The sequence below is a fragment of the Solea senegalensis genome, unplaced genomic scaffold (genome assembly GCF_019176455.1).
Source record: "Solea senegalensis isolate Sse05_10M unplaced genomic scaffold, IFAPA_SoseM_1 scf7180000016165, whole genome shotgun sequence".
NCBI classification, from domain to species: domain Eukaryota; kingdom Metazoa; phylum Chordata; class Actinopteri; order Pleuronectiformes; family Soleidae; genus Solea; species Solea senegalensis.
In genome coordinates, this window is record NW_025321631.1 from 19045 (window position 1) to 34227 (window position 15183).

The 15183-nt window shown below is 41.0% G+C and overlaps 1 protein-coding gene and 1 long non-coding RNA gene across 2 annotated transcripts; both read right to left on the reverse strand.

The window, feature by feature from the left end:
• Positions 1–2213: 2213 nt before the first annotated feature.
• On the reverse strand, positions 2214–14645 carry erbb2 (erb-b2 receptor tyrosine kinase 2). Its single transcript, XM_044018077.1, has 16 exons — positions 14381–14645; positions 13093–13222; positions 12102–12192; positions 11763–11917; positions 11607–11654; positions 10482–10620; positions 9344–9466; positions 8918–9016; positions 8615–8800; positions 8117–8272; positions 7957–8032; positions 6817–6963; positions 4573–4670; positions 4145–4336; positions 3554–3944; positions 2214–2829 (listed from the first exon to the last, which is right to left on the reverse strand). Exons 1-16 carry the CDS (start codon positions 14628–14630, stop codon positions 2498–2500), a joined length of 2613 nt encoding a protein of 870 aa, XP_043874012.1. The 5' UTR covers positions 14631–14645; the 3' UTR covers positions 2214–2497.
• Positions 5397–6805, reverse strand: LOC122762906. The gene is made up of 3 exons (XR_006358785.1): positions 6544–6805; positions 5908–5993; positions 5397–5685 (listed from the first exon to the last, which is right to left on the reverse strand). It is a non-coding gene; the product is annotated as an uncharacterized LOC122762906 (long non-coding RNA).
• Positions 14646–15183: the final 538 nt, after the last annotated feature.

Sequence of the window (15183 nt, forward strand, 5' to 3'; positions counted from 1 at the left end):
TTGGGGAAAACAGCGTTAAACTCACTCCTGTTTCCTGTTTCCTGTTTCTTTTATTTTGGATCCATCACCACATTCACACGGTAAAAATATTTATGTTTTTCATTCTGTTTATTTTCCCCACTGTCACACTGTCCAACAGCAACAGTCACATGATCATATCACAGCAACATCAACCCTGTAATATCAATCAATTCTATACAAACATACACCAGAGATGCACATGTATATACATACATATACATATATGTATGTATACTTACATATATGTATACATACATGTATACATATATGTATGTATATATGTATACATACATGTATACATATATGTATGTATACATACATATATGTATACATACATGTATACATATATGTATGTATATATGTATACATATATGTATGTATATATGTATACATATATGTATATATGTATGTATGTATGTATATATGTATACATATATGTATATATGTATGTATATACATATATGTATGTATATATGTATATACATATATGTATGTATATACAAATATACTGTATATACATATGTATAACACACGTATATATACTGTATATACATACATACATATATACATATACTGTATATATGTGTATACACGTATGCATATACAGTATATGTAAAAAAGAAGTTTGCTAGGATCTAACATTAGGTATGTTTTTATGTTTTTAGATATTTTATTGTGGTACAAAACTTCAAAAACCCGTATGAGAACATAGATTTGCAAAAGAAAAAACTGCTTTAACGTGTAAAACTGCCGATGATGATGATAATCACACATCTCATTCTGAAGATCCTCTTAAGAACAGAACAGATGCAGAGACTCCGTAGTGGCTGCGGCGGGAAAATGAAACATTTTGGGAGGATTGGGATGAGGATTGGGATGAGGATTGACGGACACTGAAGCACATTCTGCTGCAGAGGGAAAAAAGCACACTTGTCTCAATTCAACATCACTGACTGTGGATGTGTGAGCAGAGAGAGTGAAGGACAACGGCTGCATTGACTCGGTTAACCTCTCAGTTCAACACTAGTTAACATGACAAAAACAAGTGTTGATCATTAACTGGGACGCGAGTGTGGATTTGACTCATGCATTGATTATCCAAGCAGAACAGGGACTGGAGTGTGTTGCCTCCTCTGACACACAGTCACTGTGAACACATATGTTGTTACCACGGTAACAGAAACATTTCGTCACTTCTTATGGGATCAAATGTATTTCCAAACAGCTTGTTTCTATTGTTGCACAGTTAATGTCCTGTATGCTGTCAGACACACACACACACACACGTTCACCCTCTCACACCAAAGTCACAGAGAAAATCAGCAATTGTTCGCTGAAGGCGCACAACAACTGCTAAAGCACTCCTTTAGTGACTTCAGGTGTTTGAAATGCTTGGTGACACAATCTTAACAATCTTAACAAACACAGCTCCTGTGTCCCTGCAAGCTCAACATGTTGATTATCTCAGTCAACTTTGGTGCATGGAGTGAGCACTGACAGCGTGTGTGTGTCAGTGCAGCAGGCACATAGACACCTGCATTGCATTTTTACAACACAAACTGAATTTCTGAGCTTAGTGCAGTCAGCGCCTCACGTCTCATCTGCTGTAGCACAAAGAGGCTGCAGCCACACACACACACACACACACACACACACACACACAGCCGCACAATGCCTCTGTCTTCTCTGCACAGGAAGCCTTTCTTTCAGGGAGCACATCTACTGGACAGATGGGCTGCAGACAGGGCCTCTGTGGCCTCAACAACCCGGCTCTGAGTCAACTCAAGACCCACATCAGGTCACGGAGAGGGTGACCGGAATACTAAATGAAAGCCCAAATGAAACCATGATTCACTTTGTCAAAGTGTTTTCTATATGTACCTTTTTAAAAGTGTGATTAAAGGGAATTAAATATGCACATAAGTATATATAAATACATATTTATATGTATTTATATATATATATATATATATTTAGATATGTATGTATATATGTATACATATATACATACATATATATCTGTGTATATATATATATACATATTTATATATATATATATATACATATGTGTATATATGTATACATATATGTATACATATATATATACATATATACACACATATATCTGTGTATATATATACATGTGTGTATATGTATACATATATACACACATATATATCTGTGTATATACATATATATGTATACATATATACATATACACAGATATTAGAAACATTAAGAGAAATATGACAATGGCCCCTTGTCGTACCATGTTGAACCCTTACGGGCTTATTTACAGAGACACTGAGCAGAGAGGACGAGGACAGTGTTACATATCATGGTGAGTTGTGATGATTTCAGCCAAACATCCTCAGCTGCTTCAGAAGATTCATCCGTCCGTTCTCCTTCTCTCAGTAGAATATCACATGTGATTTCTCTTGAGTGCATCGGTTACTCCCAATCCCTCTCCTCAGCCTCAAGTATGTCCACTCCAGGTGTCTGCTAGTCCCAGATACTCTGGATTTTCTGCTGTGGTCGTCACAAACCCGTTCATATGCCGAGGCACTTGTCCGTCCCTCTGCAGAGACCCCTCATTGACCGCAGCTTTGGCCACAAGGTCCAGATAGTACGGGTTGTCAAATGCCGGAGAGGTGGAGTTTCCGGAGCTCACAGGGACCAAGTATCCGGGGTTCTCCACGCTGTGCCCGGTGCTCAGGCCGTTGGGGAGGCGTCGCTCTATTCGGCCTTTGCGAGGCAGCGTACTGGGTCGCTCCGGTCGGAAGTCCTGGACCTCCTGGTTGACGTACTCTGAGCAGGTGGACAAGGAGGTAACAGACAGGTCAACACTAAAGACTGTGACGAGTATCAGACCTGGTATGAACCAGCTCCTAAACTCCTAAACTGGTCCATACCAAACTCCTCATTGGTTAATTTCATACAGTCTACGGTTAATTTCATCAGGAGGAAAGTACCAAGTACTAATGGGGGTGTTTTCAGGAAACAGCTTGTCTTCAGAGAACACCCCCCTTGTTTTCACTATTTTGTATTAGTCCAACCAACTAGAGACAGATGAAAGAACGTCTGGTGGCAGCAAATACAACAAATGACCATTTTCACTTCTTTACAACCTATAAAATGTTTTAAAACTCTGTTTAAAACTGTGTGTAATCATTTGGAACGGTGAAAAATACTGTTATCATTGGGAGGTTTGTTCAATAACATTTGAATTCTACTTCATTGCACAGTTGATGACCTGAAAATGATGCTGAGGTATAAAACCTTAATACTCTGTGACACTGTTTTTAAAGGTCAAACTGTCAAACAACAACACAAGACAGTGAATGAGCTGTGAATATGAAGTCATCGTTTTCCTAAAGTATCGTAATCTCTGTCTCCACGGAAACGTGAGGCCGGCATTTTGAGATGTTTCCACTCTGGGAGGCGTTTTCAAAAAATAGCGTCTCCGTGTGGACGCGTGTTCACCTGTACCCGTTTCCGTGTGGACGACAAAAAAAGGAAATCATCCGCTCACCTGGCAACACATGATTGTGAATGTAGCCGTGACTCCGTCTGGGCAGTGAGTGATGAAGGTGAGGAGGATAATGAAAACCGTTGGGCCCGTCTGTCTCCAGGTCTCCTTGGCTCCCACCGGGGTTCGTGGGGTCTTTGCAGTAGCGTCCAGGACTGGCAGGGGGCAGCGAGGGGTCGTCGGGATCTCCGTCGAGGAAGACGGTGTCAGACTGACCACCGGTCGAGGGGCTGCGAGCCAGAGTCGGGTACTGGGGAGTCCACAGGCCGTTGGAGGTGCTGGCTCCTAGTGGCAGGGTGGGGTACTGTCCGCGGCTCAGGGTGCTCAGGGAGGAGTACATGCTCCGAGGGCCACCTGTGACGGAGGGGTCCACGTCTAAGCCCTGATCTCTGCTCTAAAGGAGAGATGATGAGAAGTTCAGGTTACTCATGATCAGTGTTAGAACATGGACTAGACGCTACATCTAACATGCAGGTCATGTGATGACTGGCATCTGTGATGGCCTTGATGTTCTTTGTTTTCAGGACTCTGACGAGACTACCTGACTAAATAAAGATGACATGAAAGATACACGTGAACCAATCTTTCACTTACTCTATATGACTGGTGTCTGGACGGCCCGTTGGACTGAAGTCCATCTCCCTGAGTCCTGGGAAAGAGGTTTGGCTGAGGAACCAGATACTCCTCAGCATCCAGCAGTTCCCTCATGTTGTTCCCTTCCTCTTCCATTAGTGTGCGGAAGAACTGGCTGTCCACAGGGCTGGACATGCTCATCTGCTCATCATTCTGCAACAAGTTCAGCACGTATACACTACATGTTATATACAGTATATGTATATATATATATATATGTACATATGTACATAACTCTGTATATATATATATATATACAGAGTTATATACCAGGGAAATGCACTTAAAATAGGTGAAAAACAAGATAAACTACAAATATTTACATAAAGTGAGAAGAAAGACTGGACACACAGTATAAATGGTGTGAGAGTGTCTGTGTGTCCACACACCTGAATGACCACGTAGCGTGGAGGATCCCTGGCCATGGCACTGAAATCATTCACCAGGGTTTTGAACTTGGGTCTGCTCTCTGGATCAATCATCCAACCTGTCAACACACACCAGTCAACTTTGTTAATAGATTAACTAGTGCTGCTGTAACCTAGTTAGAGCTTTGTTCATAAATAAACTAGTGCTGCTGTAACCTAGTTAGAGCTTTGTTCATAAATAAACTAGTGCTGCTGTAACCTGGCTAGAGCTTTTTAATAAATTAACTAGTCCTGCTGTAACCTAGTTAGAGCTTTTTAATAAATTAACTAGTGCTGCTGTAACCTGGCAGAGCTTTGTTAATAAACCATTGCTGCTGTAACCTAGTTAAAGCTTTTTACTAAATTAACTAGTGCTGCTGTAACCTGGTAAGAGATTTGTTCATAAATTAACTAGTGCTGCTGAAACCTGGTTAGAGCTTTGTTAATAAATAAACTAGTGCTGCTGTAACCTAGTTAGAGCTTTTTAATAAATTAACTAGTGCCACTGAAACCTGGTTTGAGCTTTTTAATAAGTTAACTAGTGCTGCTATAACCTGGTTAGAGCTTTTAATAAATTAACTAGTGCTGCTGCAACCTGATTAGAGATTTATTCACAAATTAACTATACCTGGTTAGAGCTTTTAATAAATAAACTAGTGCTGTTGTAACCTGGTTAGAGCTTTGTTCATAAATAAACTAGAGCTGCTGAAACCTGGTTAGAGTGCTGTTAATAAATAAAGTAGTACTGCTTAAACCTGGTTAGAGTGCTGTTAATAAATAAACTAGTGCTGCTGAAACCTGGTTAGAGCTTCATTATTAAATAAACTAGTGCTGCTGTTACCTAGTTAGAGCTTTTTAATAAATTAACTAGTGCTGCTGAAACCTGGTTAGAGCTTTTTAAAAATTAACTAGTGCTGCTGTAACCTGGTTAGAGCTTTGTTAATAAATTAACTAGTGCTGCTGAAACCTGGTTAGAGCTTTGTTAATAAATAAACTAGTACTGCTGAAACCTGGCTAGAGCTTTTTAATAAATTAACTAGTGCTGCTGTAACCTGGTTAGAGCTTTGTTAATAAATAAACTAGTGCTGCTGTAACCTAGTTAAACTAGTGCTGCTGTAACCTGGTTAAACTTTTTAATAAATTAAAGTGCTGCTGCTTTGTTAATGCTGGTTAGAGCTAATAAAAGTGAACCTGGTTAGAGCTTTTAATAAATTAACTAGTGCTGCTGCAACCTGGTTAGAGCTTTTTAATAAATTAACTAGTGCTGCTGCAACCTGGTTAGAGCTTTGTTCATAAATTAACTAGTACTGCTGAAACCTGGTTAGAGCTTTGTTCATAAATTAACTAGTACTGCTGAAACCTGGTTAGAGCGTTGTTAGTAAATAAACTAGTACTGCTGAAACCTGGAGTGCTGCTGAAACCTGGATAGAGTGTTGTTAGTAATAAACTAGTACTGCTGAAACCTGGATAGAGTGTTGTTAGTAAATAAACTAGTACTGCTGAAACCCGGATAGAGTGTTGTTAGTAAATAAACTAGTACTGCTGAAACCTGGATAGAGTGTTGTTAGTAAATAAACTAGTGCTGCTGAAACCTGGTTAGAGTGTTGTTAGTAAATAAACTAGTGCTGCTGAAAGCTGGTTAGAGCGTTGTTAGTAAATAAAAGTGCTGCTGAAAGCTGGTTGCGTTGTTATAAACTAGTGCTGCTGAAACCTGGTTAGAGTTGTTCATAAATAAACTAGTGCTGCTGAAACCTGGTTAGAGTGTTGTTAATAAATAAACTAGTACTGCTGAAACCTGGTTAGAGCGTTGTTAGTAAATAAACTAGTACTGCTGAAACCTGGATAGAGTGTTGTTAATAAATAAACTAGTACTGCTGAAACCTGGATAGAGTGTTGTAAATAAACTAGTACTGCTGAAACCTGGTTAGAGCGTTGTTAGTGTACTGCTGAAACCTGGTTAGAGTGTTGTTAATAAATAAACTAGTGCTGCTGAAACCTGGTTAGAGCCGCTTCATGAACTAGTTTTAGAAATGATCTCCTATGAAGGCTCTCACTGTCCTTGGTGAGGAGCTCATAGTTCCCTGAAGCGTTTGTATATTCCACCATTATGTGAGTATCAGTATTTGTACCAAACACTAGTAAACACGTCACTGAGCGTTTGCTGTGTCATAGTAACACATCAAACCAACAATGACTGTGCACAGATGTTGTGCAGTGCTCACTGACATTTGACCATGATCATGTAGACGTCGATGGTGCAGATGAGCGGCTGAGGAAGTCGCTCTCCTCCCTCTAAGACTTCTGGAATTTCCCTCGCTGGGATCATGTCGTACGGCTTTGCACCAAACGTCATCAGCTCCCACACGGTCACGCCTGACAGGACAAGACAAGACGGGACTTTATTCATCCTTTCAGAGGTTTCACCTGTTTGACCCGTTACACAATAACACACTTTCCTCATGTACAGTAAATGGACTGTCTTGTATCCCTTTGTAACCATTTTATTTTATTACTATTTATTTTCCTTGAGTGCACCTGAATTTATATTATAACATTATAACATTATATTATAACTATAACATTTCAAAGACATTTGAAATATACATGTTTATAAACATTTTATATATATTTATTATATGCACAAGGTGAAAAGGTTTGAGTTCACAGTGACCTTTGACCACCAACATGTAATGAAGTCATTTTTGAGTTCATGTGAACATTTGTGCTTAATTTGAAAGGTTTCCATAAAGTTTTGAGATCGTGCATTTTACAATCATTAGACAGACGGACGGAAAAAACAATAAGAAATCACAGCAGCAGAGAGAAAACCAGTCTTATACAATTATATTGAAAATGAAGATGGTTCAAAACATGAAATGAAATTTGAATGTACATGTACATTAAATGTAATAAACTGCGTTTAATCCAGTGTAAAATCATGTAAATCAGGGAATAGTTTTCAGTATAAAATGACACATTCTTGAGAAGACTAGTTACAACGGCCTGCTGAGTTTTTGAGCGTTCTCTGGTTCTTGCACTGTTTGTCCTGCAGGTATGTGGGCGGAGCTTATGAACACACCTGGTATGTCATGTTTTGCTGTTCCTCCAGCGCCACGTTCATTAAATAATCCTGATTCTGTGAGCTGGGTCAATTCTGATGTGGAACAATGGTGATGAGGAGTACTGGATACAGAATTTCATTTGTATTTTTCAGGATGTATTATGGGCTACAGTGACGTTTGCTGTATTAAAAAAGTGGAAACCTGCATTTCATCCTACACTGGAAAAAAGACGTGTGTTTCCTTCCAAAATCTAAGCAATAAAACAAACAACAACACAAAGACGACACCAGTGAGTGACACTGACCATAGCTCCACACGTCGCTCTGATGAGTGAACTTTCTGTGCAGAATGGACTCCAGAGCCATCCATTTAATTGGCACCTGCAAACAAACACAAACGGTTTAAAGTCAAATAAAAAAAACAAACACTGAAGAACGAGTTCCCCTAAAGTCTCCACATCTTACTTTCCCTCCATCGGCGTGATACTCGGTCTCATCGATGTCGAGCAGGCGGGCTAGGCCGAAGTCCGTGATCTTCACGTGGTTGGGGTTTTTCACGAGGACGTTACGAGCTGCTAAATCTCTGTGGACCAGCCGGACCTCCTCCAGATAACTCATGCCCTGCACACGCACACACATCCATGTGATACCATGTACCATTAGAAAATGCTAAACCAGGAAACCAGGGGTCAAAGGGCATCTGGTGTGGTCATGAGAAAAAACTAGAGTTCATTGGGGGATATTATATAGCAATATGATATTATTATGATAATATATAATATAATATTCCATCATTATATCGCAGCAACTATAATACTAAAATAATTGTTTCACAGAATATTATAGATCTATATAGATAGACAGATTTGGTCTATATTATTATATTATACATGTTATATTATATATTATATATTATATATAATCAGTTGGACACACACACGTCAGATCTAAACTCTTTCATACCTTTGCAATCTGGACACACCAGTTGAGCAGGGACTGGGAGCCGATGCGGTCCTTGTTCTCCCTGACGTAGTCCAGCAGGCAGCCGTACGGCATCAGCTGAGTGACCAGCTGCACGGTGGAGGTCAGACAGATTCCCAGCAGACGACACACATAAGGACTGGCCACGCCCGCCATCACGTACGCCTCCTGGAAGGAACCACAGGAAAGATGTTGGTTAGGGCTTGTGTGTGTGTGCGTGTGCAGGCGTGCGTGCGTGTGTGTGTGTGTGCGTGCGCGTGTGCGTGCGCGAGGCTTGTAACTCACATCGAGGATCTCTTTGTTGGCCTTGGGCGATGTGTTCTCTCTCAACACCTTGATAGCCACCTGTATCTTCACATGCTCTCCATCAGGAGCCCACACTCCCTGAAACAGATATCAACACTTTCAAAGTAGAACTGTTTTACTCGTCATGTTTGGTGAGACCCTTTGACCCTTTGACCTTTGGCCATCTAAATCACAACAAATCTGACAATTATACCTGGAAGCTGTGAAAATAGAAGCAGTTGTTCTGTCCTGAACTGTGATGTCACAGATACACCCACAGCCCTCACAGTGACCTTTGACCTTCAGACTCAGATCAGTCTGAATATTTGTGCCACATTTGAATTGAATCCCTTGAATATGCTCTTGAGAATTCACATTCACAAGAATCTACAAGACAGACTGAAGCTCAATCTGTGGTTCACGTACCTTGTAAACGGTACCAAAGGCTCCTGCACCCAAGACCCGCAGTTTTTTCAGCTCCGTCTCCTTCAGGATTCTCATCTGAGCCTGATTGGGTGACGCACCACTCGGTGTTAGAGGCTCCACCAGCTGAACACAAGGAGGAAGCAGATTATTTATTTGTTTATGTACTTTTACATATCTGTTACCATTTATGTTTTTAATGTTGCTTTAGTAAAGTTTATTTATACAACACAAAGTGCTTTACAATAAAAGAAATACGATACAAAAAGAGACAGTAAAAATACAATGGACAAATCCTCGACACAAAAACACAAGCCAGAAAAACCCTGTTTGAATAGAAAAGCTGCCTGAAAGGCTCCACCCCCTCTGACCTGAGGTGTGTGTGGGCGCTGTGTGAGGATCAGGATCAGGATCAGGATCAGGTCAGAGATGAAACAGGGACCCTGTCCATGAAAGGCTCATAAAGTAAGGACCAGGATTTGAAAATGAACGCGTAAACGTGATATGTCTGCGTGTGTTTGTTAAAACATCACAGCAGTCTCAACAAGAAGAAATCAAAGCATGGATAATGATTTCACCTTTGACCTTGAACACCAGAGATCTTAATGTTCCTCACTCTGGAGTGAATTGAAAAACAACACCTGGTTCCAGGTTCCTGAGGTTCTGCTTGATGAATGAGCCTAAAAGTCCAATATTATCTGAGTTTAGAGGCAAGTGTTTGAGGAGGACAGTTGATGGAGCTCTGAGGCTTTGAATGAGATTGTCAAATAACATCTATCTACAGGAAATTAAACACAAACATGATCACACATGTTAGTTGTTGATCCACTGCTGCCTCTGTGAATAAGTTCCACTGTGTTATTTTCTAACTTCAGTGTTTGAAAATGCTTTATTTGGATTAGTGACACAAATGCAACAAAGGAGACAGTAGCAGAGCAGCACTTCCTGTGTCTCTGTGAGCTAACAACACAGACGAGAGTGAGTCTTTAAAAACTTAGCTGTAGATTTTATTACTGTAGGTAAGTTCTTCCTTGTGTACCTGCTGACAGCCATGTTTAGCATGTCAGTGTTATTCTTTAAACACAATTATTAAACATGTTCACCAGATAAGTTTCAACAACACATAACATTGGGCTCGCACCTCATGCTCCTGCAGGATCCTCCTCATGGTTTTCTTCCTCTTCAGCTTCTTCTGCCTCCTCAGGTAAAACACCAGCAGTGCTAGCAGGATAAAGAAGAGCACCACTCCACCCACGGCAGCAGCGATGGTCGTCCCCGGCCTAAACAACAGGTCAGCTGTGAGGAAACCTCGTCTGAACAGGGTCACGGGTCAACCAGGACCCGGTCAGAGTGGAGTTTTCCTGCCTAAGACCAGCCCACTTTTTTTAATTTAGCGGCGTTGGAGGGGTGTGTGTGCATGTGTGTGCGAATGTGTGTGCAAGTGTGTGCAAGTGTGTGCATGTGTGTGTGTGTGCATGTGTGTGCATGTGTGTGCATGTGTGTGCAAGTGTGTGCATGTGTGTGCATGTGTGTGTGTGCATGTGTGTGCAAGTGTGTGCAAGTGTGTGCATGTGCAAGTGTGTGTGCATGTGCAATGTGTGTGCATGTGCATGTGTGCATGTGTGTGCAAGTGTGCATGTGTGGCAGATGTGTGCATGTGCAGGTATGCATGTGACATGTGTGCATATGTGTGTCACAGCTATACCATGTGAAACATCACATGCTCTATATATATATATATATATATATATATATATATAGATTATGGTTGTATATTAATATTCAACAGGAAATGTTCTTAACCAGTAGATCACTTAAAACTACTTAAAAATCCTAAAAACGTGGTTAATCTCCAACAACTACAGAAGTCTGGTGTAAAGTCACTAGTCACTCGTGTGTGTGTAGATCACTTAAAACTACTTAAAAATCCTAAAAACGTGGTTAATCTCCAACAACTACAGAAGTCTGGTGTAAAGTCACTAGTCACTCGTGTGTGTGTGTGTGTGTGTGTGTGTTTCCAGGTATTACTAATGTTGTGGGGACCTAAACCTGTTTCCACAGTCACATTATGGGGACTTGTCTTCCTTGTGGGGACACTGACTCTACTGGCGAGTAGAGCCACTGGAAATATGGCATAAATTGCCCATAGGTGTGTGAGTGAATGGTTGTTCATCTCTATATGTGGCCCTGTGAAGGGTCAAGGGTCAGCTGGGTTTGGCACCAGCAGCATATGATGATAAACACAGCTGTGTGTCTCATATCTCACCCTGTCCTGTTGTCGATGGGACAGCCTCTGTCATCCATCACCGTGCAGCTGAAACACAGTAACAGCACGTATGTCAGTGTGTGTGTGTGTGTGTGTGTGTGTGTGTGTGTGTGTGTGTGAGTGTTGTCATGGTGTCTGTGAAGTGCTTCCACTCACGACAGTGAGCAGTTGGCGTTGCAGGGCAGACAGTGTCCTGTTGCATTGCTGTACTTCCACACAGTGTGCTGATCCTCCTTCACACCACTGGGACAGTGATCCACACACAACTCCCCGTCCTGGAAGTTACGACACTCTGTGCAGTGTTCTGCACCCTGAAGACACACACACACTGTAAATACACTGTGTTTATGATCTGTATTACATGATCTTACACTTACTGACGTTTATTTCAGATAATACTTTCTTTACCTACTTTATTTCTTTGGCTTTTTGACGTTAAATGAAGGATATGTGTGTGTGTTGGAAACAATGACATTGACTAGAACATGCTCTCACCGGGCCGTTACAGGAGGCGGAGCCATTGAGAGGCTGACACTCTGCATGACAGGCCACACACAACGATCCTTCCGTGTATTCACGCACAGACCTGAAACACAAACATGACGTCGTCCTTTATCCTGCGTTCCATTTGTATTTGGAACAGAATCTCTCAAAGCAAGACATCCAGGCCCGGGACCAGGACTAGATCCAGCAGCTCAGTTTGTGTCTGTTTTTGTGAGAATAGACTGGGATTTTTCAGCTGACTGTCGTGGGTGGAGCCTGTCTAGCTCCACCCTCCCTGTACTGGACCACTTTACTCTGGTATCCCAGGGGAAAGGTGCCAAAGAATGGAAGAGTTGAAGAGCTGTTCCATTAGAAAAACACCTGTTGTAACAATCCTAACTGAAGCGTTTACACAGCTTATGGCTGCGGATCATTCAGGATGTCCACATAACAATGAGCCATGGGGATTGTGGGTAGTGGGTGGTCACTGTTGATTAATCAGCTGTTTTGCTCCTGAGGCTGAATAACGTCCCAATGACCTGGATTTTGAATCCAATCCTACATAACCCTGGACGAGGTGTTGATACTAGTGTCACCTTGTAAATGTGTGACGAGCACAGAGAATATCATCAAATCAGGTTATTGCTCAGAGCCCAGAGTTATCACTTCTATTTGCTTTATCAATAATATACAGTTGCTTCAAGGCAAAATTAAAATTACAATCACACTGATTGACTGTGTGGCTGCACCATTCTGGAAATAATGTCAATCATCCTTTGTTTTGCTTAGATGTTTATTGCAACAAACGTTTGGCAGTGTGATTCCTTTAGGCCCTGAACATGGCCCTGCAGAACGCGCGTATTGTTATTGTTGTTCGCGTTGAATCGAGATTTCTTCAATGATTTATCGTGCAGCTCTGACCCACAGGCATCAACTCTAGGGCTGCAACTAAAACAGTTAATTATTAATATGTTGACACACACACACACACACAGTTGCTTACCCGTGGTAGATGTCACACTGCTCCACACACTCCGTGCCTCGTTGGAAAGCTTTGCAGGACACACACTGGCTGGGCCCCGGACCCCAACAGCCACCTTCACACAGCGGGTGACAGACGTGTCCCTCTGCCTCTGCAGACATTCAGAGACGACAACGTGACATACAACAGGTCAACAATCACACTGAGGATTCAGGAGGATCACACACTGTGAATTACAACAGTACGTTAAAAAAATAGGTAAATCTGAGAAAACTTTATAAAAGTTTATAGACAAGCTGTGAAACAGTAACGTTTCACTGGTTAATCAATGACTACCTGACTACTGTCATATTGTTTTGTACTGTTGAACCGACAACAGCAGAATAACAATAAAGTCACTATTCAATCTTGAATTTCCTGAGTCTTTAAAGCCAAGAATGAGGGTTTGTTTCGGACAACAAACCAAAAAAGTCAAACTTCTGAGGAAAATAAAGTATTTTTCTGACATTTTATGTAGTTAACAACTAATCCAAACACTCAGATGAATCCATTATTCCATTGGTGTTCAGACAACGTCATTTAAGTTTCATTGTGATTCATCGCATACTCAAGATTAATCACCAACATATTTACCTTAAAGGGATATTTGTCCTTATTATTTAATAATATTTAATGTTCTTATCAACATGGGAGTGGCCCAACATGGAACTAACTTCACCATCATGTCGTTTCATTGAGTCTTTAGAAAAACACAATCACTGTATGTGTGTTAAATGTAAAGCACTATAGTTACTGAGCTGCAAACAACATCATTGCTGTTTGTGTGTTTAACAAGTTGTTTTCTGTTTTTATAAAGAACGTTTTATAACTTATAACTGGCTTCATCAACATTTATGACATTTTATCCTCATGTTTCAATCTAAGTTTCTGACCCAGCCTCACCTACATGACTGTTGGAGACAGTAAATTCAAACCTTGTCCTTTCAGGTGGACTCTTGTATCTGGACTCTCTTTATCCAAGGTTTACTGTGTACGTTATACAGTAAACCAGGACTCTATCAGGACTCTATCAGGACTCTATCAGGACTCTGACAGGACTCTATCAGGACTCTGACAGGACTCTGGCGGGACTCTGACAGGACTCTGACAGGACTCTGGCAGGACTCTATCAGGAATCTATCGGGACTCCGTCGGGACTCCGTCGGGACTCCGGCAGGACTCTGGCAGGACTCTATCAGGACTCTGTCAGGACTCTGTCAGGACTCTGACAGGACTCTGACAGGACTCTGACAGGACTGTCTTCACCTACCACAGACTGAGGCGTCCTGGTTGTGGTTGACGATGCGGTGCGGTCCCTGGGTGGGATGCAGCAGAGTGTCCCAGGGCAGTGAGTCGCTGTAGCACAGCTTGGAATTGTTGTGCAACAGAACCAAACCTCCACTGACGCTGCGGAGTGAACGCAACCCCAGAGACTGGATGTGTACGTTTTGGATGGCAAGAGAGAACACACCCCTGAGAGAGAGAGAGAGTGATAGAGAAGAAGCTGTGAGGGACCACATTCAAGAGTTCATTTACAATCCTAAATCAAAAAAGTGCAAGAATTTCATATTTCAAAGTTCGTGGGTGAAACTCAAGACTCAGAGTAATGCTAGTCATGCTAACAGCTAGCCACATGCTACACCACAAACTGATATCATGATAAATGATCTGTGATGACTTTTACTGGTTTTAAAGGATGTTGCATTGATCATCATCATAGTTATTATATTGAATGCATTTGTCAAATAAATACTATAAATTCAATATTATATATACAGTATATATAGAAACGCATGTAGTCAACACAATTATATTTAAAAGTCATTTTATAACATCTCTTTAATGTTCATAGCAGAATTTTACCATATTGATCCAATTTTAATTGTATGAAAAAATCCTTTATTTAACATTAAAAAGCCAAAGAAATAAAACAGGTATTGTCTGATATACTGACTGTATTTGAATGTTGTTCTAGAGCGTGTTTACAGTGCACCGTCTGATATACTGACTGTATTTGAATGTTGTTCTAGAGCGCGTTTACAGTGCACCGTCTGATATACTGACTGTATTTTA